This window comes from Leuresthes tenuis, unplaced genomic scaffold (assembly GCF_036924035.1).
Source record: "Leuresthes tenuis unplaced genomic scaffold, fLeuTen1.0.hap1 SCAF_14, whole genome shotgun sequence".
Taxonomy (NCBI): domain Eukaryota; kingdom Metazoa; phylum Chordata; class Actinopteri; order Atheriniformes; family Atherinopsidae; genus Leuresthes; species Leuresthes tenuis.
Window position 1 is genome coordinate 4016812 of NW_027325368.1, and position 25971 is coordinate 4042782.

General features: G+C 42.0%; 1 protein-coding gene across 1 annotated transcript; it reads right to left on the bottom strand.

Annotated features, from left to right (window-relative positions):
• Nucleotides 1-668: 668 nt before the first annotated feature.
• On the bottom strand, nt 669-3160 carry LOC140269065 (tripartite motif-containing protein 16-like protein). Its single transcript, XM_072364090.1, has one exon. The coding sequence runs from the start codon at nt 3136-3138 to the stop codon at nt 1699-1701; it is 1440 nt and encodes a 479-aa protein (XP_072220191.1). The 5' UTR covers nt 3139-3160; the 3' UTR covers nt 669-1698.
• Nucleotides 3161-25971: the final 22811 nt, after the last annotated feature.

The window sequence follows — 25971 nt, forward strand, 5'->3', positions numbered from 1 at the left end:
TAACATGTCCTGCCTCTGCTGTGTTATCAGTGCAGGGTCAGAACAGGAACATTTCGACTTCTCTTTCCAGCCTCTTGTGCTGTTTTTTGTTCAGCTTCAGAGACTCTCTCCTGTCCTCAGTTACCTGATGAAGGTTAGCAGTTAAAGCTAAAGCTTAAGCAGAGATCCATGCTTACATTCATTATTCTAACATGTGACATCAATAAACCAGCCGGAGAGGAAGAGGAAAAAGAAGAAGAAACACTTTAACTTTCTCAGTAAATCGGTTTTATGACGTGTCAGAAGTTAGTTATGTTCAGAAAAATATCACAGTTTGGGTTCAAATCATCTCAGTATCAAATGGAATATACTTTGATGTGCTAATATAAATGTGCACGGGTTCCCCCTTCAGTCCACCCTCAAAGAGCTTCAGCTCAGCACAGTTTACACATGAAGGATGACGGTGCTTCTCTGTGCATCTTACATAAAAAAAGAAGAAGGAGTCTACATCGTGACTTCCTGATTCACACATTGTTGGAAAACCGTGATCCGAATGACTCAGAAAACTAACAAATATGGAAAGATGAAACTATCCCAACATAGTGAGTGATCATGAACAAAGAGTTTCTGAGACAGAAAAACCATGAAAATGAGGTGAGATTTTTCTGAGTTGTAATTTTAATCTTGTTTTCATGACAATTTCTACAGAGATGCGTCGGCTTTTCATGTTTCCAACAACAGTTTTGATTCGTTTTCTTTCTTTTCACATGCTGCAATTTTACAGTTAATGAGGAAAAAGTTCACGTTTGATCTCTCTTTACATCACAAAAAGCTGGCGTTTCAGATTCACTGTATCCTTTTTTTTAAAGATGCTCCTTCAGTTTCAGAGTCTGTCCAAGGTGCAGCACTTCATGTAAGACTTAGGAGACAGAAGTAAAGGGTTACATGATGCAGGCGACATGAAAAGGAGGCCTGGCTGAGAAACACAAGCTGACAGCTATTAACCGTCTATACTGATGACTGGAGTAACCCAAAAGCTTTCTAATTAAACTTTACTGTAAAAAAACTTCTCAAACGTGTTGATCTGAGATGCTTCAGACAAACAGCTGCAGCTCTATCACATGTCAGATGGAGGTGAGCCGTCAGCAGATCCAACAAAGAAGACATTTCCATTCTCTCATCAAAGTCCAGAACACGTCAAATTACAGAAAAATTCCCAACAAACAGCAAAACGGTACAAGAAACAGACGTTTTTGTATTTCAGAACTTTTCCCCTCCTTTAATCATCTCCCAACCCCTCAGATTCATCATGTGAGCTCTTTCAGAACCATCTTCAAGGCTGAGAATATCTGGATGTCCAACAGAGTGTAAAGCAGATGCAGAAAGTAAAATAATACAGGAGGATTCATGCTTCCTTTTTAACAAACTATTAATGTCATGTAGTAGCATATCAACCACAGGGAACATTTTCTGTTCATCATTCACACTGTATCTCTGAGGGAAAATATTCCCTTTAAACACCAGTTTTTTCTTTGTACTGTTCCTTTAAAAGGGATCTTCTGGCAGCACATCCTGAGGAGCTGAGACACTCTGCAGTGATAAAGGATGCGTGTGATGAACTGCAGACATGATTAAAGAAGTGGAGGATGGGTCACAGGGTCATGGAAAAACAAAAAAAAGACCTGGAAAATGTCCTGGAATGACACTGAAAGATCCTCATCAACATCCGTCGTTCAGCTCACAGAAGTGGGCCGTGGCTCCGTTGTAGCCACTAAACCAAAGTCCAGCATGGAGCGGCTGAGTGAAGGTGGTCTGGACTCTGTGGAGCAGAGTCATGGCTTCAGAGACGCTGTAGAAGGACAGAACACCTGCTCTGTGGTCCAGATACACTCCGAGTCGGGACGTCCACGGACCCGAGATGTGCGTTTTCACAGAGTTGTGAATGAATTTGTAACTACTGCTGCTGTTACACTCTAAGGCCCACGACTGGTTGTTGAATCCAAACGCACACTCCACCATTGAGCCTGATCTGCTGATGTTCTTGTATGCGACGGCCACCGTTACTCTCTTCCTGGCCCACTCCACCTCCCAGTAACAGCGTCCAGTCAGACTCTCTCTGCTCAGGACCTGACGCCACCGGATGAATCTGTCTGGGTGAGCAGAATAAGACTGTTCTTCTCTCATCAGTGTAGCTCTTCTGTCCCCCTCTGACAGCAACAGACATGTGTTGACTGTGTTTGGATCCAGTGTGATTTCACATGAATATTGTAAGAATCCAGCTCTGCTCTTCGGCTCTGGTTGTGGCAGTGAGGTGAAATCAAACATTTCCACATCCATCTGAGAGCTGTTGGTCCATTCCTCTCTCAGGATGTCCTGCAGTTTCTCTCTGAGCTCTGACACAGCTGCTGTCACAGCCTCAAAGTGCCTCAGAGGACGGATCTTGATGCTGGATGAGGGTGTAGACTCCCTGAGTGCTGACACTGAGGGGCAGTTGTGTAGAAACTGGGTGTGATCCTCTGTGTGTGAGAGCTGCTGCAGCTCAGCATCTTTCCTCTGCAGCTCAGTGATCTCCTGCTCCAGCTTCTCCTGAAGCTCTTTGACTCGACTCACTTCAGTTTCCTGCTGGGATCTGATCTGCTGCTTCACCTCAGAGCTTCTTTTCTGGATGAGACGGATCAGCTCAGTGAAGATCTTCTCACTGTGCTCCACTGTTTTATCAGCAGACTGATTGATGGCCTCCACCTCCTGCTGAAGCAGCTTCACATCTTTCTCTCGGTCCTGGACTCTCTGCTGGATTTGCTGCCGACTCCCCTCCAGCTCTCTCTGCCTCTCAGTCCTTTCTGCTGCAGCTGACACTGTGTCGTGGCCTTTATGTTCCTCCACAGAGCAGAATTTCTTCATCCCTCCAGCCTTCTTCTTCAGCTCTTCTAATAAATCAGCTAACATGGTGCTTTTCTCCAGGACAGGCCTCGGTGTGAAAGTTTTCCTGCACTGAGGGCAGCTGTGGATTCCCTTCTGATCCTCTCCACCCCAGAAGCCTTTAATACAGTTCCTGCAGTAGCTGTGTCCACAGGGAATAGTCACCGGATCCTTCAGCAGATCCAGACAGACCGAACAAGAGAAACTTTTCATGTCCAGTTGAACTCCTTTCTGAGCCATTCCCCCACGTGGCAGAGCAGTGTGTGACTCTGCAGAAGATCTAAAACTAACTCCACCTCCTTTTGTTGCAGCTGATCTTCACCGTGTGGGGCTCAACATCCTCCCACTTTCAGATCAGTTTGGGGAGGGAACCAGGAAGTTTCCTTCATTGAAAGTGACAGTGATAGTTTCACCTCCCTTTTTTAAAGCGACAGTGACCGTTTGGGGGCTGGAGCCGATCCCAGGCGGGGGAATGCAGACATTTATTCAAAAGCAGTTGTTATGACGCTAAAAAATAGTTTGAAATGGTATTTTGTGCTTTGAAGAAACAAAACACACAAACAGCCGTCAATAAAGTTATAAAATCAACTAAAAGAGCCAGAGATTATGTGGTGACTTTCACTTTTATTGTTTCATTTGATAAAAGTAAGGGTTGGAATTTTAAGTTTCATACTTATCAATTTAAGTCAAACAGGTTATTTCTCATGTGTTTTTAACAAAAAAAGCCACATACTGTGCGAAATGTTGACTGCTCGTGCGGTCAGAGGGGATTCAGTCTGTAATTAACTGTACAGCCACCAGGAGGCGCCAGAGTCCCACTGAGTTCAACGTGGAAATCTGTTTTCTCTGAATCAGTCAGAGCTGCACTGTCAGATACTTTTAGCAGGCAGCTGGCCAGGGAATGGAAATTTTGCTATTGTTCGCCAGATTCTTTCATTGGAGGCCCAAGAACAAACCGGAGAGATCTTAAAGCAAACTAAGTATTTATTTGGTCGCAGGTAAAGTTTGGCAGCGCTGGACTCGGAGGGACATCTGACAGCCTGAGCCCCGATATCCGGAAGTAATTCACATTTATCTTCTTATCACAGAAGTTGGAGTAGAATTGGTCAATTATTCGTGAAATGAGCAGGCCAACCACTGTCCACGTGGTGTTGTTTGGGTGTGATAAACAACGTGCGCGCGCGTGTGTTTTAGGCGTGTATCTAATGTAACAGACCTGTCTGATAAGATGGAGAAGATTCATCTGACCCTATCTTAAAGTCTTGGACCATATATTGTGTAGTATGAGCAGAGTGGACAAGTACAGGACAGGAAGAGATTATTTAGAAAAACACAGAATATGAATACAAAGCCAATTACAGCAGTTTCTTTTTCTACTTTCATTTCTATAATCAGCAGCAGGTTGAAATTCATAAATCATGATCTTGTGCTGAATCTGAATCTTCCGACTGATGCATGAAACGTACATGAAATGCAAATGTTGCTATGTTTCTTAGTATTTTCATGCGTTTCATTCATATTTATATAATCAGCCCTGCTCTGCAGCAACTTGAAATGCATGAATCCTGATCTGCAGAAATGCTCATCTTAATGTTCTGTCTGATGCATTCGAGTGCATGACATGAAACAGGAACTCTCTTACAGCTGTTAGGCTTCAGAAGAGGTAAAAACCTGCAGAGCTGAGCTGCCTAAAACCTGAACCTGACCCCTAACCTGCAAACTTTCTGTACTCCCGGGTGGCTGGAACAGAGTCCAGAGAAGAGTCAAATATTAGCTCTTAGTTCACATGTGGATGTTACTGATTAAAGGTTTTTTAAGACTGCATCAGACATGTTTGATCATTATCTATCGAGCTCTGTGTACTGACTGGCGTCTTCAGGCTGAGCCTGATAGAAACCCTCTTTGTCTCTTTGTATAAAAGAAGCTGCATCTTAAGATGGAGTTCCTGTGGTGTTTTATCCACTCTCGTTCACACTGAAAACGCAAACAACATAAAACAGCTGAATGACTTCTTTTTAGGCCCTTTTCAGTTGGCAGGAAACAACAAAACACTTCACAGCAAACATCTGTTCAGAAGTGAGAAAACCCAGCTGAGCAGATCAGCGTTTCCTCGGATAAAATCTGCATAAATACAGATTAATGGCAACAGCTGTGTTTTATCACTGGATCTGTCAGCATTAGAAATACGTGAACAGATAAAACTTCAGGAACAGAAGATGCTTGGTGTCACAAACAGCCAGTTACAGTGTGGAGGGTCAGGCTGTGGTCACATTGACGGATCTGAAGTAGAAAATCCTTAAAGGTGCTGTTCTTAGGTGCATATTTTAGAGATTTTCAGCTTTCAGAAACCTGAATGAGCAATAAATGTTTATTTCTGTGTGGCTCAGATAACATTTCATGGGAGGCAGCAGTCTGAGGAGCTGATAAAGTCTTTATTTATTTTACAACCATGATGTTTTGCAGCTAAATGGATATAGATTCTGTTCACCGAGGAGCATTTCAACGAAAGAGGCAGACTTAAATTTACCTCTGATGATTGCTTCTGAGAAGCTCAGCTGCTTGGGGGAGAAAAGCATCATTTTTATCTGGACAGAGGGATGAACTTGAAAGAAAAAAAGAATATTTTAAGCTCCAATAATGGGACTGTACTCTCTAAAGCACTGCAGGGATTTCAGTATATTTGTAATGGAGGAGTGGGAGATCCTTTCAGAACTTCTATCTGTGATGAGTATCTGAAGCAGAAGATGTTTCACAGCTTTGAAATGTAACCTGTGTGGGGACAGAAAAAAAAAGAGACAAAAAGTGGAGGCTCCAGATGGTGATAGAAGCTGTAATCAACAGACTCTGTTTCTTCAGAAGAGGCTTCAGACACATCACAAACTGACCTGAAGAGTCCTGCATGATGATCACATCCATGCAGCCAAAGACCTGAATAAGTTGCACTGATCTGAAAGACAAAAGGACGGTGATGCTGCCATCCACCCCCCACGATTTCAGACATTAACTCAACCCCAAACTTGGACAAACTCCTTCACAACAACAACTCCACATCCTGGCGAGGGACATTAAAAACAACCATTTCTGTGACTTAATTAATGATCAGATAGTCACACATTTACTCAGTCCAGCTGTCCAAAGTGAGCTTTCTCTTTATGTGACAAAAACACTCTGAAGTAGAAAAAAAACAACTAAACACGAATATATCTGCATTAAGCCTCGCTCTGGAAATAATTACCGCTGAGTATTTGTCCATTTAAAGTCCACATTAGTTCACTTCAATGCTTCTCGTGTCAATTTCTCAACCAAACAACCGTCTCTGAACTTAAAACACGCCCTATACCCATAAAAAACCCGTAAGAATAAGTTTTCACTTGCTCTGCCCTCTCAAGAGCGTTTTACCTGTAAAGTCAGACCGGTTACAGTTCTGCCTCACATTGATCTAATCTCACGTCTCTACATGCAGGGGAGTCTACTTTGGTTTCTGCAGCTCTGTTCAGGGTTTCCTGTTGGTTCTGCAGAGCCAAACAGGTTTCTATTCTGACTGAGGGACTGACAGCGATGCTATGAAAGACATCAATCATCTGGCAAGGAAGGAGCGCAAAGGAGGAGGTTTAATACAGAGTCACAGGTGAAGTGCACGAGGGCTGATTACAGGAGGACAGGAAGTGAAGAGGCCTGAAACTAGACAATAAGAGCACAAAATAAAACAGGGAACAGGCTGTTCAGTGCAAAGTAAACAGAAAAACTCTAGAAAAGAATTCTAACAGTGTTTCACATAAAAAATTAAATGAAGTTTGATGGCCAGACGTAAGCGTTTCAAACGTTTCGGTCTAAAAGAAGTGAATAAATGCATTTTTTTTTTTGGTGAAATACATGTTCAAAATTGCTTGGTCTATTTCAGGAGATTGAGGTCACTGTGTTGCTCCCAGTAAGAGATTTCTGAGCTGGTTACCTGGTGGTTAGTTTCATCTCTTTCAACAGATCTTCAGCTGGATAAAGACTTTTCTTTCATTCATTCTTGGTGCTTTCGGTCATCTGTGTCGGATTATTCGCTTGTTGGGGGAGTCGTGATCTGCCTACATGCACGTGTGACAGTTTTCTACGTTGTGTCAACCCTCCCCTGCCTCACATGTATACTTTCAATATTTCTAAGGCAACAGAACCTATTATCTCCCACCTCAAGACTAACTATTGGTGACGTAAGTGAAGGTTGACGCTTTGTTATTAGGCCTAATGAATGATAATAATAAAAAATAACATTGAAACATCAGTAAAATTCTGCCATTCAAACTATTTTTAGGATGAAATGAAAAAGCTCAGAAAAATGGATCGACTATGAGGTCCAGTGTGTTTGAGCCAGTATCAGAGGAGGAGCCGCAGACTCTTCTTAACCTTATCTCACTGAGGCGATCCAATCTGCAGTTTGAATGCTCCGTGATCCGGGGGGGGGGGGGGGGGGGGGGGGGGGGGGGTCCTCAGTCCCCAGCATGCAGGAGCCCCTAAAACCGCTGTGATGAGGTTTTGAACGGCTACATTTTCTATCAAACTTTTAATAACTCTGACACGACTGAGTCAGTTTCATGACATTCGGGGAACAGCACGAGCTCCTATTTCAGGCTGCAATATCCTTTACTGTTAAAGTCAGCCCATCGGAAGATTCTGCCTCAATTTAACGAAGAGCCACACGCCAAGCTTTGGCTGAGACTGTGATTGAAAGATGATTGTCCTTTATGCCCACATAATCATTTCATTTCTGTGTACAACTGCCTGCAGCCAGAAGGGAACATCCCACTTCTCTACCCTATGAAAGTTACCCGAGAACTCTTTGTCTGTGTCTTTGAACATTTGCATCACGGCCTCTGTGTGTAAACTGATTAAACGTCCTCTGCTGGTGAAGTTCAGACAGTATCTTTGTTAATCTTCCTAACAGACTGGATCCTTGGTATCCAAGGCTAAAGAGAGCTGACTCACTGAAGCTGAATGTCTCCTGCACAAATGGCCACTCATTTTCTTCTACCTTCATACTGTGCGCTTGTTTAAAAGTTAATAAGACAAACAAACGATTACTCGTCAACCCCCGACCTCTTTCCTGTCTTTGAAAACCATATTTTCTTCCCCTGTGAATGTGCAACATGGCCTGAGAGAGCTTTGAGAAGCTGCCACGAAACGTAATCTATAGCTTTGCCAACTTTTTTTCACATAAGTGATTGCAAAATTCAGAGCACACGTGAACATAGTCCCAGTTTTGTTAAACTGTTCAAAAAGGCATGAAAATCAGAAATAATCCACGACCTCTTTCTAATTGATAATGAGCGGGACAGACTCAGTGCTTCTGATTTCCAGTTCAAATGAATTAAAAGGATAATTGTACAGAAATATTTAGATAATAAAGAGCATTTTGTCGGAATGACACTGGTCTAGATGAGCTTTTACTTACTGTTTAATTACATGTAGGTTTTAGAAATAACCCCGTAAGCACGGCTCGTCCTGCGCTAAAATAGGCACGAAATTTTGCATGCTGCAGATTTATTCCATTAAACAGTGAAAAATCATTCAAATGGAGAGATCTTCGGCTCGAAATTGTAAATCCCATCACATACATTAAAGGGAAACACAATGCAGCACTGACGACTGAAGAGGTTCGGTTCAAACAATAAACTCATTAAAATGGTTGCAGAGTAATTTTCTGCTTCTTAACTGATTATCCAAATTAGAGTCTTCATCGAAGAAAGAGAAAATTAGATATAGCGAACCAATTCGAACTCTTTATAGATAAAGATTTCAGCTTTAAGTGAGATAATAAGACGGGAGGGAAACGCTTCGTCTCCGCAGCATCCAGCAACAAAAAGTATCGCGATGCTCTTCGTCCCTCTGGAGTCGTCTGCCTGAGATGAACTCTGAGACCCGTTTCTTCAACACTAACCGCGCCTCAAGTCTTCCACACCTTCTGTACATCTCCATCCCCAGTTCGCTGCTCTCCAAAAGCCATCAGATGGCTTAGACTTCCTGTAATTGTAGCTGCAGGCATCGACTCTTTGTTAAACAAGACAGGCTCAGTCTCAGCTGAATGTCACAGCAAAATAGCTTTTGTTTCACACAAATCTGTCAGGCTTGGAGTCGTTCGCAGTTGTTAGCTGTTGATGTGATGGTTAACTCAGATTTGATCAAATGTAGCTTTGGCAGCTGAATTTTAGGGATATGCGAAAGTTTTCCTTAAGTTCTGTTCTAAAAGTCGAAATATTTCACACTTTGACTTGATGGGAAAACTGTAGAAAATAACTTCACTTCTGTCCCTTTTTGTTAGGGATAGACACAGCATTCCTGGTTAGGAACAGTAGATCTGTTCCTTCCATCCTTCCTTCCATCCATCCATCCATCCGTCCGTCCATCATCCATCTATTTATCCATCTATCAGTCCATCATCCATCTATTTATCCAGCCATCATCCGTCCATCCATCTATTTATCCATCCATCTATCCGTCCATCCATCTATTTATCCATCTATTTATCCATCTATCATCCATCCATCCATCCGTCCATCATCCATCCATCCATCCATCCATCCATCTATTTATCCATCTATCATCCATCCATCCATCCATCCATCCGTCCATCATTCATCCATCCATCCATCCATCCATCCATCCATCCATCCATCCATCTATTTATCCAGCCACCATCCGTCCATCCATCTATTTATCCATCCATCCATCCATCCATCCATCTATTTATCCATCTATCATCCATCCATCTATTTATCCATCTATCATCCATCCATCCATCCGTCCATCATTCATCCATCCATCCATCCATCCATCCATCCATCCATCTATCCGTCCATCCATCTATTTATCCATCTATCATCCATCCATCCATCCGTCCATCATCCATCCATCCATCCATCCATCCATCTATTTATCCATCTATCATCCATCCATCCATCCATCCATCCGTCCATCATTCATCCATCCATCCATCCATCCATCCATCCATCCATCCATCCATCTATTTATCCAGCCACCATCCGTCCATCCATCTATTTATCCATCCATCCATCCATCCATCCATCTATTTATCCATCTATCATCCATCCATCTATTTATCCATCTATCATCCATCCATCCATCCGTCCATCATTCATCCATCCATCCATCCATCCATCCATCCATCCATCTATCCGTCCATCCATCTATTTATCCATCTATCATCCATCCATCCATCCATCCATCCATCTATTTATCCATCATTCATCCATCCATCCATCCATCCATCCATCCATCCATCCATCCATCCATCCATCATGCTCCGGGGGTCGGGGGGGCAGCAGCTTGAGCAGAGAAGCCCAGACCTCCCTGTCCCCGGCCACTTCCTCCAGCTCTTCCGGGGGGACCCCGAGGCGTTCCCAGGCCGACCGAGAGACGCATTCTCTTCTTCCCCGGGTCTCCTCCCAGTGGGACGGGCCCAGAACACCTCCCTAGGGAGGCGTCCAGGAGGCATCCTAACCAGATGCCGGAGCCACCTCCTCTCAATGCGGAGGAGCAGCGGTTCTACTCCGAGCTTCTCACCCTATATAAGGGACACCCTGCGGAGGAAACCCATTCCGGCCTCTGCTCTTAGACCCGTTTCCGTTTTCTCATTTTGTTGGTTAAATCAGATTTCATGAGAGAAAAAAAGAATGATCTCGACAGCTTTAATGAAGCCATTCAGCTCTGTTGTGAATGGGACCAAATGTGGTTCACTGTAATCATATTGAAGCACATATAAGCGTGTGTCTTTTGCTGGAAACAAATAAAGGAGTGCAATGAATGTGCAGTTTGTAAAGGTCACAAGGATTAAGCCAGAGGTAAAAATCAGGTCACTGAAGAGTAAAAACCAGCTTTGGGCAAAAAAGAGTTGCTGCTTCATTTTCAAGGCTCTGAAGGAGACAAAGACAGCGAAGCTTCTGTTTGAAATGACGGCATCAAAGCACGATGTCTTCATTTAAAACGTTTCTCTGACCTCCTTTCTTCTCTACTCATCCGTCTGTCTGTCCTGCCTCCTCTCTGGTAACAGACACTAAGACATGAAGAGAGGTATCAAATATGTGGAATTTGGGAGATGAGAAAAGAAGTTTGTTTCTTTTGTCATTTGTCACTTGCTTCCAGGCAGTTTTTCTTTGCTTCTGGGTGTGTGTTTGATCGTATTCCTGTTTTCCTGGCAGTTCAGATGTTTTCTGGTGTCTTTACAACACGTGCTGACTTTCAATGGACAACCCCAATTCCAACTAAAGTGAAAAATGTTGAAAAGAAAAGAAAAAAAGCAGCTTATAACGATTTATCTTATTCACAACAGAACATAGGAAACATATGAATGTTGAAAATGAGACATTTTGCCATTAATGAAAAATATTAGCTCCTCTTAAAGAAGATGGCAGCAATGTTTCCCACTGTGTAGCATCCCCTCTTCTTTTAGCAACATCTGCACACATCTGGGAAGTGAGGAGACCAGCTGCTGGACCTTTGGGAAGGAAATGCTTCTCTGACAGAGGCTTCTAGCTGCTCAGCAGTCCTGGGTCTTCTTTGCTTTATTTCAGATGTTTTCAGGTGTTGAAACATCTGGACTGCAGGCAGATCAGCACCCGGACGCTTCGACGATGAAGCCGTGCTGCTGGAATAGATGCAGTTTGTGGTTTCCCATTGTCCTGCTGACATATGCAAGGCCTTCCCTGAAGAAGACGTGTTCAGGAGGGGAGCTGATGTTGAACTAAAACCTGTATGAACCTTTCAGCATTGATGGAGCCTTTCCAGATGTGCAAGTTTCCAGTTCAATAGACACTAAGGCGACCTCACACCATCAGAGATGCAGCTTTTGGATGGTCCCTCTCCTGAAGTGTTCCTGAGCCCAAGCAGTGATTTCCAGGACAGAATCAGATCTAATCCAATAATAGAGACTCTCAGAATCTTATTTATATATATTATTATTATATTATGTCCTGGAGATGATGAAATATTCAAAGTCTTCAGGAACTTTATTCTGAAATTACGATTTAACGAAGCATTTTTTAGCAGATTGTTGGGCCTCAGCCCATCTTTACCTCTGAGATACTTTGCCTCTTTATGGTGCTTTTTATACCAAATCATGTCACAAAACTGTTCCCACTTAACCTTATCAGTTCCATTATGTTCCTCCAGCTGTTTCTTTTTCATGCAACTGAGTTTTCCAGACTTTTGTTTGCCCCTGTCAACCAATACCATTAAATTTGGTGCGTTTTTTAACGTTCAGCTGTTATGAAACATTGCATTCGTTACATGTTTATTTATTTATTATAGTGTTTTTTTTAGAATTGGGATGTATTTCAATCCACATCTGGAAATAACTGTCGCCCAGTGATTGTAGAAATCTTTTTGTAAGAACCAATCGATATGGCTAAAAAATACAGCTCCACAGAGCTTTTGAGGATTTGTTTTCAGGATTTAAGGATCACAGTTGATTTGAAGCTGTTATAGATGCATGTCAGAGAGAAAATTCAGTTTGCCTGAACTGCCTTTGCATAAGATAATCAATTGGGTCGTTTCTATTGCTGCAGCATTCATTTGTAAAATGCTCGCCTATTAAATGATTTTAAATACCTGAGGAACACACTTGGTCAGCCCACCATACACACAGATGGACAACCACGCTCCAGTCGGGCGATTTCGACCCCACAGCGGCGCTGTGGTGCGTGGAGGTTTATAATGAGAGCGTCAACAGTCCTCGTGGGATTCACTGAGCTCCTCAGGCAATTTTAAATTCAAATGTTAGTCCTCGGCTCAACTTTGTTTATCCCTATTTACACCTGTCTTCGTACCTCATCTTGTTACACACCGTCTCGAGAGTAAGGCCCAATTAAATCACCAGATACTCTAATGAACACCTGGCAGGCTCACCGTCTCCTGTCAGTCTGTTATACATGTTGGGTTTCAGTCACTGCCTGATTCAAACAGGCCCTGTGGTGAATATTTACACATGATGGAAAAACTGAATAACATCAACCTCAAGTAAGCTATGAAAGATGACTGTCAATTATCTGCAAAAAGACGAACTGACTAATTCCAACAGGCTGCCAAGATTGAGGCTTTCAAACTTTGACAGGTCTTATCTCGCAATCATTTTTCTGATTAAAGCGCCGGTCAAACAAAAATTGGTGGCAAGTAGCGTCTGATTTTTTTGCTGTTTCGGTTTCCTCTTCAAAAACCTAGTTATGGGTATAATTACATCAGTGTTAAGTGACTTCTACCTGATCTCATGACAGATGAAGTATCATGAAGTAGTTGCCGTATATTGGTCCCCAGCCCAGTTTTCTACAGTGATGCAGCTTAAAGGGGAACTCTGGTATTTTTAAACCTGGACCTTATTTCTGGCATGAAATACGTTCATCTGCTCACCAAGAACAGTTTGTTGAAAGTCGGCGTCCTTCAGAAGATATTTAGATAACTGGAGATCCATATAACGGAGTGAACGGGGCTTAGAGGATGCAGCCTCTAAATAAGGCATTATCTGTCTTTATTTCACCAATACTTTAAGAAGAATGAATGAATGAACGTGTGCTATAGCTCTGTTAGCTCATAGCTGCTGTGTTGTTGTTATTGGCGGCTATCGGGGGGGCTTATAGAGGGCTTTCTACACACTCTTTACTGGGATGACGTCATCGACGCCCGCATGATCTCATGATCAAAAAGCTGATGTTAGCTACCATATGCTAATGCTAATGGTTACGCCAACCATTTAAATTCTTTAAAGCACTGAACTTAAAGAGGAACTCTGGTATTTTTTGCTGCTGCAGCACAGTTTATTCACTCCGTGCTCTGTGACAGTCGGCTAACTTCACACGGAGTTTGCTGCTGATAGTTTTGTGCAACATGGCAGGATATTTATCAGATTTTGACGACGTGGACGACGACTTTGAGTACGATGGACGTTCTTGCCGGAGTGAATGAGCTGTGCTGCAGCGGCGGTGATGCAAACTTTCTCAGGAACTTGGTTGTAGAATGAATTGTTTAGACTTAGAGTTCAAGAAGAAACTCTGTGGAAAATAGCAAACCTCTGGAGATCAGTAAGACGCTGCTTTTGTTGGTAGAAACAGCTATTTAGAGAGCAGCTGTTGTTCTTCCATCGATGCGTGCCTGTCTTTATTTCACCAATACTTTAAGAAGAATGAATGAATGAACGTGTGCTATAGCTCTGTTAGCTCATAGCTGCTGTTATGTGGCTACTTGCAGCTATAGGAGAGCTAACGGAGGGATTTCTACACAGGCACTCTACTGGGACCACTTCATCCACACGCCCCCCTGCAGCACAGTTTATTCACTCCGTGCTCTGTGACAGTCGGCTAACTTCACACGGAGTTTGCTGCTGATAGTTTTGTGCAACATGGCAGGATATTTATCAGATTTTGACGACGTGGACGACGACTTTGAGTACGATGGACGTTCTTACCGGAGTGAATGAGCTGTGCTGCAGCGGCGGTGATGCAAACTTTCTCAGGAACTTGGTTGTAGAATGAATTGTTTAGACTTAGAGTTCAAGAAGAAACTCTGTGGAAAATAGCAAACCTCTGGAGATCAGTAAGACGCTGCTTTTGTTGGTAGAAACAGCTATTTAGAGAGCAGCTGTTGTTCTTCCATCGATGCGTGCCTGTCTTTATTTCACCAATACTTTAAGAAGAATGAATGAATGAACGTGTGCTATAGCTCTGTTAGCTCATAGCTGCTGTTATGTGGCTACTTGCAGCTATAGGAGAGCTAACGGAGGGATTTCTACACAGGCACTCTACTGGGACCACTTCATCCACACGCCCCCCTGCAGCACAGTTTATTCACTCCGTGCTCTGTGACAGTCGGCTAACTTCACACGGAGTTTGCTGCTGATAGTTTTGTGCAACATGGCAGGATATTTATCAGATTTTGACGACGTGGACGATGACTTTGAGTAAGATGGACGTTCTTGCCGGAGTGAATAAACTGTGCTGCAGCGGCGGTGATGCAAACTTTCTCAGGAACTTGGTTGTAGAATGAATTGTTTAGACTTAGATTTCAAGAAGAAACTCTGTGGAAAATAGCAAACCTCTGGAGACGCTGCTTTTGTTGGTAGAAACAGCTATTTGGAGAGCAGCTGTTGTTCTTCCATCGATGCGTGATTAAAAGCCCGCTGCATGTGCACTACATATTCAAACAAAAGATCCGGCCTTTGGCTTTGTGGCACCCAAAAGGGTCCCACAATCAGCTCACCAGCATACAACACAAAGCACTGTGCCACTGTACAGGACCTGCATTGTATGCTTTAATTGGAGAACGAGGTTAGTTCCCAGAATATGGTGGACGAGGTCAGTGACCTCTGAGCCTTTATGTGCCACTTATATATGTTCTGAGTTTGTTATTCCCTGCTGAGACATGTAAGCAGTCAAATCAGTGGGGATAAAGTAATTGTCATGACATAGAACTTCGGTGGAGTCGGGCTTCATATGCTGGGGAACCACAATTAACCTCTAATGTGAGGCATAATTTATTCCTCATTACTCCAGTTCACATAGTGATATTCTGGACTTATTATGGAACTGAAAGGAGAACATTTCTGCTATTCGTGACAGGATATATAGGATATCCCTAAAGGAACTCCTTGAGCTTGGGAAACAAAGTATAATCTGAAACAGTGCGATTTGAATAATATGCTCAGTAAACGGACTGGTTGGTGTCTGTTATCACATGCTAATGTTAACAGATACCGACCTGGACATTTTTTCAAAGATGGAGTCGAGCTTTATTCAACAAATAACTGCCTGGAATGAGTGAAAAATACAGCATTGATGCCTCATTTCTGTGTCTTCACATGCGGCAGAGTTGGTGTTTTGTCTATTTTCTTTGTTGCAAAGGTTAGCCACTATTTTCTTCTTCACCATCATCATGTTGTTATTCAGTATGTGATTTAAGGTTTGTGACAGGCAGAAAAACACGTGTTTATGAGTTCCTCTTTCAAAAGAAGAAAGCTACTCCTCTGTAAGCAAAGATTATCTTCTGCCTCTGGTTTAATATCAGCTCAGCTGATTAAATTCTCCCCGTTTTAGACTTTGTGTTGAGGAAACATAATAAAGAAGTTTTACAAAAGAATATGTGGAAAATTAATAATAAATGAGCACCATTTGTGGAGATAATGGAACATTTATCCCAGCCATAATAACCCTGGTACCACCTCTACAGCTGTATGCCCAGAGAGTATCACTCCTTCCATAGGTCTTTTTATTTCTCTATAAAACACTTGAACCAGCCTCATTTCTTTAAAGATGTCCTTGAAAAACAGGGAATCTGTGCAAGTTATGTGGCAACATAAATGGTAGTGCGGTATATATGGCTTCTTGACTTTCACCCCCCTCCACTGAGACTTTTTCTGATGAACAGTAGATGGATCAGATGCATCTCTCAGGTTCCTATTCCCTAAGGACATCACGATAAGGACAATGCTCTGATGAAAACCCTCTGAAAATGGTTTTGTAGATGGACTACAATGAAAAAGCTAAACTTTAAATGATCTTCAGAAAGCCTTGATAACAAGAAAGTCTGGCTGCTTGAGGTAAAATATAAATAAATGAGGGGACTTGAAGACTTTTGCACAATACTGTAGCGATTAAGTGATAATAGGGCTGACAGAGGAGGGGAGTTCAGAAAGGTTTATTGGTGCAGGTAGGTGGCAGGTGAGGGGAGTCGAAGTTCCTTTATCCAAACACAGAATGATTTAGAAAGCACAGGAGTCCAAATCCACACTGAACAGAAAAAAAACTAATTAATTACAAGTTCAGGGAGCAAGCAAGACTCAAATCCAGGTCCGATCCAAAGGTTCCAGAAATATCCAAACATACAATCCAAAAAGGTATAATCCAAGAGGCAGAAGAAAGGTCAAGAGAGGTAAAAAAAAAACCCCGATCAGGGGCCCGGGGTCCCATAACTCGAGATAATAAGACGGCGGTTAAGGCTGGAGAAGAAGTTTGTAGAATCCGGCAACAGGTAAGAGCTGCAGATCTGTGCGTGAAGGTCGGCACAGGAAGTGAGCTGGAAACCATGACTACGTGTTCAACCTGAGATGAACAGACAGATGCTGTTGCTAAAGTGTCTCAGCTACTTTGACAAAACCGCTCATCTTGCAGGATGTTTAACGGTGAGATGCGAATGTGGCGTATGGTCATGCAGGTGGACATAGACATATTATTGTGTTAAAAATGTATGCAACCTCGTGTGTTTGGGCGAGAAACTATGGATCAAATGTAAAAAAAAAAAGATGTAAAAATGCTGTCTATGACGTCCAAAAGAAGGTACTTTAGCCCTCATCCCGATACACGTATAACCCTAACCAGGGGGAGCCAGCCTAAAGCCAGCCTATAAATGACAAAGTTTCATCTAAACTTATCGTGTTTACTTGTAACCATGGCAACCTTTTAAATGTCATCCATGAAGCTGACATTCACATTGTAAAAAGAGTTTTTTTTTTTTTTAACACAGCGCAGCATATAGCTGCTCCATCCAACCACCACCTGCTTCCTCATTATGCAGACTTTGTGGCTTGTTAAATTAATAGACATAAGCTCAGATGTAAAAGTGCTTATTCGCGGCACATTTCCCACACACGAGCTGTACTTTCCGGGACAGAATCATGAGTCACATTCGAGGGTTTAAACAAATGATAGATATGATCGTTTCACTTGTTATTCTGGTATGCACTAATGGGAACGACTCAATGATGCATGTGGGGAACAAAAGCTGACTTGTGTGGACTGTTCCAGCAGAAGCGCCGCTTTAGCACAATGTTGATGCTGGCTGTCATAGAAAGGCCTCAGTTTCATTTCATATGGTTCTGCATAGTCACACGTAGCTCCTGCTGACTTCTGTTGACCGCCCCAAGTGCCCACAGTAAGTTGGATAGCAGAACTGGACCATGAGGGGTCAATTGGTCTAAATGTGTTGATTTTGAATCATGGCTGGATGCACATTTGTGGGCATTATTCTTCATGAGGTAATCATTTTTATTTAGCCACATTGACTCATACCACATTGTTGCAGACCATGTACTGTAGTCCTTCAAGGTAATGCTAATGCTAATGGCAGCGGCCTCTTTTAGCTGAATATTGTGTCACAGTCTGTTCTGTCACAGTTTGTTTTTCAGATCACAGTTTATGTCTTAATAGTCTTGTGTTTTCAGGTTATGTTCTTGTCATTGTTCACAGCTGCACCTCGTTCACTGATCACTCCCACAGTATTTAGTCTCCTGGTTTGCTTTCAGTCATCGCAGAATCCTCACTTACCCTTCATGCCACAGTCACTGAAGATAAATCTGGTTTTATTTCAGCCATAGCCTTGTTTTGCTAACCCAGTTTGAGTATTTTCGATGATCCGGCTCAGCCGCGCTTTTTGTTCTTGCTCCTTGTCTTTTTGAAAATAAACCTTTTTTTTAACCTAAAGAGCTGCATCTGGGTCCTACCTCTCCACCGAACCTGGACATATTGTGCCCTTCCACTTCACAAAAAGTGTTCAGGAATGATTTGAGGGAACTGATAAGAGTTCAGGGTATTGTTTTTAGGGGGTTAGAGCTTGTTCTTTGGCATTTGAAATGAAGATGGCTCCAAACCAACACTGGAACCACTTCAGCGGAAAAGAGGCATCTGTCAGTTTAGTTAAACTTTAAAATGTACTGGACACACAAGCCCAAAATGGCTGTTGATAAGTCAATGTTGATATATTCACATGAAACAAGAGTTCTGCAAAGACGAGTCAAGGCTTCTTTGAATTTGTACCTGAGTGGATAATCAGGTCCCAAATGAGCTGACAGACCATGAGGTCTACGGCTCATTTTCTCTGCTGTGATCAATAATTCAGCTATGGGGAAGCAAACAAGAGTGAAAGAAGACTCGCAGTGTTTGAACGAGAGAACTCACTCATTACAGACCTGACAGACTAAAATCAGAACATGAAAACGAACTGGCATTAATACAGAAGTCAGAAATCTGTTTCAACTTTGAAAGTGTATGTGAGCACGAAAGTCAACGGAAGGATATGCACAGAATTAATTTGGTCTCGTTTTCTTTTGACTTATTCTTTGGGCAGATTGCCTCTTGACGCTCTGTGAGAACTCAATTATATGACTGCTCCTCGTTGTTTGGTCTGACGAGGACAAAGAAACCGAACCCAGCCTTTGAGTTAAAAAAACTTCCTAACGAGGCTAACAATGTCAGCCACTTCATCAACCAAACTCTTGAAATAAAGCAACTTTTTCAAGTGATATTCCCAACAATTTGTAGGTGCCTAAGAGCATCTTCAATTCAGCGTAAAGCAGCAATGAAAAGAAAAGAATGATTCCTGCTTTTAAATGCTGGTAAAAGTTTGGAGGCCAGAGTAACACATCTGTCTGACAGGACATCAACTTTCTATCTTTAGTTTTTAAACTTGTTGTATTGTTTTGTTTTGTTTTCAGTCTTTTCTTCTGTTACTTTTGGTTTAAAAATGAAGAACTACACAGTTAGGTACATAGATTACTAAAGTAACAGTACTTTTTGCTCTTTGGCTTCCTCAGAGATTAAAACAACTCTCCTTCTGAGCCCTGCACATGCACAGTTTCACATGTGGATTCGTTCTCTCGCTCCTCATCTCGCCATCACCTCCTTCCACTTTCACACCTGTTTCCAGTCTTCTATCCACCGTCCCACAGTGTTTGCACAGACATTTCTTTTATCCGTCTCTCTTCTTCTTTTGCGATCTACATTTAGTTCTTTTGGAGGTTCCTGAGTTTTCTGGACATCTTCTTCTGCAGCATCTTTAGTTTGATTTTGTTCAGTAAATACATCCTTTCACCATCCTCCCGTCCACATTTGGATCCACCACCATCTCCTCAGCCATGGATCGCAACAAATAAAGTTATTGATTTCATACTGGAATCGACCGATGTCTGCATCCGTCTCTGATTCACAGCCTCCTCAGAGAAAAGGACTAAATGACTGTATTATTTTAATGATTTTAAAGCCGAATTCCAGTAACTTCACTGACAGATTCAAACGTGACACAACACAGAACAAGAGAGCTAATCGCTTATTATCCGTCTCCAGCAACAAGGCTAATGTCTGTCATCTTGTGTTTAGCATGAAAGCTCTTTCCAGCAATAAAATCCAATCAGTTTCTCCTTGTCTCATGACTTTCTTGCACACACCAACTCATTTTCCACACTTCCTTGTTTTGTGCCTGTTCTCTGCATCTGCCACAGACACTTCTTCCCCTCCAACTTAATTCATCATGGTGAAATTGAGCTGTTATCTAGCTGCTGAAGTGTGATGTGGCACCACAAAGCCGAACGGTGTGTTGCCAGGCTGGAAACCAAAGTTGTAAACAGCGATTGTGCAGCCTCTGGGTGCTTCGGGGTATTTTCATGCTCAGGAATGTTCACAGTGAATGTCAGTGCACTCTGAAAGGAGTCAGTAATACAAAGATTAAACTTCTCCAGCGTTTTAACAAAAGTCTTTGGTATGTTTTTGTTGATTTTTTAACATGGACGGGAGTGTTTTTTGTTAAATAAAGCATGATATAAAGCATAGGTTTAGGTTTCATTTACAAACTACTCAGGAGAAACAGTCTTCGATCACTTTTTAAATTAAAAGATTATAAAGCTCAACATTTACCATCTGATCTACTTGATATAATCCAGAGTTTTACAGATATGCCACCTGATGTTTGTTCCTCACAGCTGTTCATTGTGGGATAACTTGCACTTTATTAAATCCCTGCAGGCTTTAAACTCCAGCACACTGACATTTACTCTTCTTGCAGATAATTGAATTATATCGATTCCATCAGATGCTTTACAGTAAACATAATGTAGCTGCAGTCAGTGTGTTCTGTTGTCTCTCTGAAAGCAAAACCTTTGACACAAGGCTGTTATTATCCCTCAAACCGAAATCGGTTTAATCAATTGACGGTTTGGTAAGAATAAACAAGACAAAGGTGCAAAATCTCTGCTCGTAAAACGGGCAAAAGGGGTCAGAAACGTGAAAACTAGACTTGGTATAAAGGCTGGGACGACTGACAAATGACAAGGCGAACACGCGACAAACAAGGCGAAGGCCGGGGTATAAATACACTAAACAATGACGCACAGGTGAAAACAATCAGGATGATGACAATAAGACAGGAAGTGACTACCAAAATAAAGCAGGAACAAAGACAGTTATCAATCTTCTCATTTAACCAGCTGGAGTAAACAAGTTTTCTACAATACTACAGAACCTGAATGCACCTGGAGAAAGTTTTAACTTAATTTAACTTTCTTCGGTAGCCTTCTTTGTTTTTTTTTTTTTTTTAAGAAACAGCAACATTTTTCTCTGAACTCCTGTGGACTCGGGCAAAGATAACACACTCCGTGAGTAAAATGATGAATTCGGATCCCTCCTGCGCGTTCTGGGCTCAGTCTAAAGGGCAGCAGTGACACCTTTATCAGGATTCCCTTATGGCGAACTTTAAAAAAAGAGAGAAAATTATACTAATCAGTTTATTCAATATTAATGAAACTGAAATTACCTCACAGCTAAAAACAGGCTGTCGGACTGTATCACTACCTCATGCTCCATTTTTAATCGTCCAACAGTTCCGATGACCTCAGGCGGAAGACTCGACTTGCTGCTGAGCAACGTGTATGACACACTTTGGTGCTCCATTATCATGAGACAAGGCGCACTTCTACAGAAATTAAGATATTCTGAAGTCTATTTTCATTTTATTTTTAGTCAAACTGCCGTGACTCTGGGGAAGGCAGCGTCGGACAGTTATTTCACCATTTTGCTCATGCAACTGACCTAAAAACGCAGCGAAACACCTCCGGGATGGATGAAGCGCTGTAGTAAAGAGCGCCTAAACCGAGACCAATTCCATATCTAGATCAGAGTCTTTGGGAGGTGAAGAACATGTCAAGACCAGAACCGGACCAATTAAATGTTGAACTTGGAAACCAAGGGACTCAAACTCATCTAAGGCGTTCATATTACAATAAAACACCCACAAAAAATTAAGATTTTTCTAATTTTCTCTTCTGTCCTGTTCAAAACACCATAAGAAAATCTTGATAAGGTCAAAGGTATAACAAAGAGGGATTTTAGGTGGTAGTATTTACTCTCCTTGGTTTATTTCAGTTAGATACTTTTCTGTTTTTTTTTCATCTGTTTCATCTGTTATTTAGTTTTTGTTTCCACAGTTTAGTTTCTGGTTTTCCTGCCTTGCCACGTTTTTTGGTTTCAGTTCTTAAATAAACCTCCAGTTAAGTTTCCAGGAGCCTTCGGTTTGCCGTCTTCTCTCCACACCCACAAAACCATATCAATAAAGTACTAATTTATAATAATAGAAAGATGCAGAAAGTCTGGCAGCGTGAGCTCTCCTGCATGCTGAAACTAGCTGAACCAGGGTAGGTGAAAACAGATCTATATGGACTTATTTTGCAGGGTCTTTTGATGGATTGCTCTTCGGTTAAGGAAAAGTGAACTTCGTCGGTACAACACACTGATGAATGAAAACAAGCTGAAGAGCAATACAAAGCACAGGGTAGGTGAAAACAAATCTATATGGACTTAGATCCTATGTCTTATCGGTTGAGGAAAAATTAGAGGCTGCACATTCTGGGAAGAGCATCGATTTGCTGTGATGTCTTAACAAAGCAAGTAGCTCTTCGCTGCTGAATTAAGGTTTGAAAAGTACTACCTCCTGTTTGTTTTAAAGCTCTGCTTTACCTCGTGTCTTTGTGCGAATATTAAACTGGAATTAAACCAAAACTGAAACCATCAGAATGGACACTTAACCCTTTTTTCAGCCAACTAAACGATGTAGTTTTCCACCAATAAGGAGCACAGTTCTTTCTTTGAACAATGTTCCTGTTGGTCACAGGCAGAAATACTGTCTATACACAACTAAAGTAACACAATTAGAGTAAAAAAAGACAGATTTTTCCAGCGGAATCTGAAAGATTTACCCAAGGAAAGCATCCGTTTCATACCAAACGTTGTCTTTCAAACTTGTTAGACTTGTACAAACACACTTTATGCATTAGCCGTCCAATATATAAACAGGAAACAGCGGTGGCTCATAACAAACTGGGAGCCCAGGTCACCATCATCATGCTGCATCTTTAATCTGCTAAACCTACTTGGAAATATAAAATAGGATTAATTCGATATGAAGGATATAAGCTGTGTTTAGCTGTGCAACTCTGTGTAAATTACATGTTGTTTAAATGGTTTTAACCCAAGTTTTGAATCCAGTAGTTTGTTTTTAATAGCACGGGGTCCCCGAGGGTTGTCCTGCAGGTTTTAGACGTTTCCCTGCTTCAACACACCTGATTCAAATCAGTGCATCGTTGGCAGGCTTGTGCACAACTTAACAATCTTTTAAAGAGTTCTTTTTCATCCGAATCAGGCGTGTTGAAGCAGGGAAACGTCTAAAACCTGCAGGACAGCGGCCCTTGAGCCGCTGCGTCTGCAGGTCTTTCCTCTGCTTTTTGGTGGAGAGGCTGTGTAGTGTTAGCTTGGTTTTTAATGCTTTAGATGTCTGACAAAAACTCTGAAGGAGAGTTGTGACTAGAATCAAACTGGATGCCACAAAACTCCCTTTTTTCTCCCCATTTGTGTGGATTTGATGATCCTCCCTGTTTTTTTTATTTGTCAGGGGTGGTGGAGGAAGCAGACAGAAGTACAGACAATGGAAAAGATTTGTAGATTTATTAATAAATAACTGAAAAAACTACAAGGAAAACAAACTGAGAATCTTTGGGGAAAGACCTCAGGGAGGTGAAAGGAGACAGCATGAAAATATCTGACAAGGAGCAGGAGTATTATCCAGAGGGAGTAATGAGGGAATGGCAAACAGGTGTGACCTGACGAGGGGGAAAATCTACAAAATAAAGCAGGAAGTGAACTGAGGAGCAAGAAGAAAACTGAAGACCGAAAGGAGAACCAGAACAAAGGAAAACCCAAAACACATCGGCTAAGATTTATGTGCAAACTGAACAAAAACATGGAATCTCCCGTTTATATCCTTCCTGCCATCCATTTCCTATTCCTGCTTAATCCAGTTTAGGAGGAGCTGGAGCCCATCCCAGCTGTCATTGGGCGAGAGGCGGCGTACAACCTGGACGGGTCGCCACCCATCACAGGGCCACACAGAGACAAACAACCATGCATGCTCACACTCACTCCTGGGGGCAATTTAACCGAACAGGCATGTTTTTGGACGGTGGGAGGAAGCCGGAGAACTCAGAGAACCCAAATCCCAGCCGGGATTCAAACCAGGAACCTTCTTGCTGGGAGCTGACAGCAGTGTTTCCAAAAATGTCTGATGAATCTTTAAACCAAGTAGACATTTTGTTAATTTTTTTCCCCTGGATACTGAATGCTGGATTGAAGAAACTGCATCAATCAGTGTAAGCAGACAATCGCACACTTCAGAGCAGCACATGAAACCCCTGCTGCAGTGGCAGCAAAGCCTTCTGGATTCTTGTGTCAGTCTGCGTTAGAGTCACGGTGTCTTCAGATCACTCATACGTCTGGCTGACATCCTCAGGATAACATCACCACTCACTGCTGCCATCACACATGAAAGAAACGTCTCCCTCTGAGAATAAAGGAACCCTAAAAGCTTCCCAACAGCAAATTAGTAGCTCCTGAAAAACAAGAAAGAGAACATTTTCCGTTCTCTGTGGAAAGCTGTGCCCTTCGAAAGCTTCTCAAAGTGCCTTTGTTCAGACAGTCGTCACTTTAAAGAGCCTGGTAGTTTTTATTCCAGCTGTTTGAAAAATGTGTGAAAGCTAACTGACATAAAGGTAATTATTGTGTGTTCGTTGAAGCAGGAGCTGCAAAGCGGTGAGTTCGTTAGCACCGTCCACTCACAGCAAGAAGGTTCCTGGGTTGAATCCCAGCTGTCTGTGTGGAGTTTGCATGTTCTCCAGCTTCCAAACCATCCAAAAACATGCATGTTAGGTTCAATTGTCCCTCGGAGTGAGCGTGCATGAGCTCCTTTGTCTCTGTGTGGCCCTGTGAGGGACTGGGTGCACTTTGCCTCTCGCCCAATGACAGCTGAGATTGGCTCCAGGCAGGACTAAGCAGGTATAGAAAATGGATGGATTTAAACACAGGAGAGAAAAAGCACAAGAGTTTCAGAGTAAAATGCAAACAACACTAAATGCCTTAAACTGAGCAGTGTTTACAAATAAAAACCATCCATATAAAAGTTTGATATCTTAATAAATCCAACAGAAACCTCCATCAGATAAGATCTTATGGCACGTCTTCATCATAGTTTTTTTAAAAGTATTTCATGTTAGCTTTATTTGATCTTATTTGTCTGTTTTATTTCATTTTATTTAGTACTTTTAGAATCTTGAATCAGCATTTTGGCTGCAGCAGGAAAGGTTGATGGACATGAAGAGTGTCACAGGGTGTGTTTTTTTTTTGCTTGTTACTTTCCTCATTCTGGACATACCTTCTTCTCTTAATTTGCTTTGCTTCCTGATTGATTTTGCAGAGCTTCCTCTGTTAGTTGCGCTTCATTAGCTTTGCTTCCTGTCCTTGTTGCTCACCTGGTCTCAGTTTTCTGATTGCCACACAGCAGTCACGTATCATCTTTATCATATAGTGTCTTTATCACTTTCAGAATATACATTCCTTTGGTTTATTTGTTCTCTGCCAGATCTGTACCATTGCTTTTCATGTTTTTGCATTTCCATTTGCTTTGCCTGCAACTGGAATGCTTTTGTTAGAAATAAAAGTTGATTTAATTCTCATCCACATGCCTCCCATCTGTGAGTCTCGGCTTTGGATCCACCATAAGAGAGAGATGGAAACAATTTTTGAGAACAGCTTGTGACATACAAACATTTTACTCACAGCTCATTGCATGGACAATCAGCTTCTTCTGCTCCTAAAGATTAACCTTGACTATACCTCACAATTATTATCCCTATGCACAAAACAGGAGGAGAATTAATTGAGATGAGAACGGCAGAAAAATTAGCTAATTTAAAACTCGATAGCAGCGAAATTGTCTCGTAGT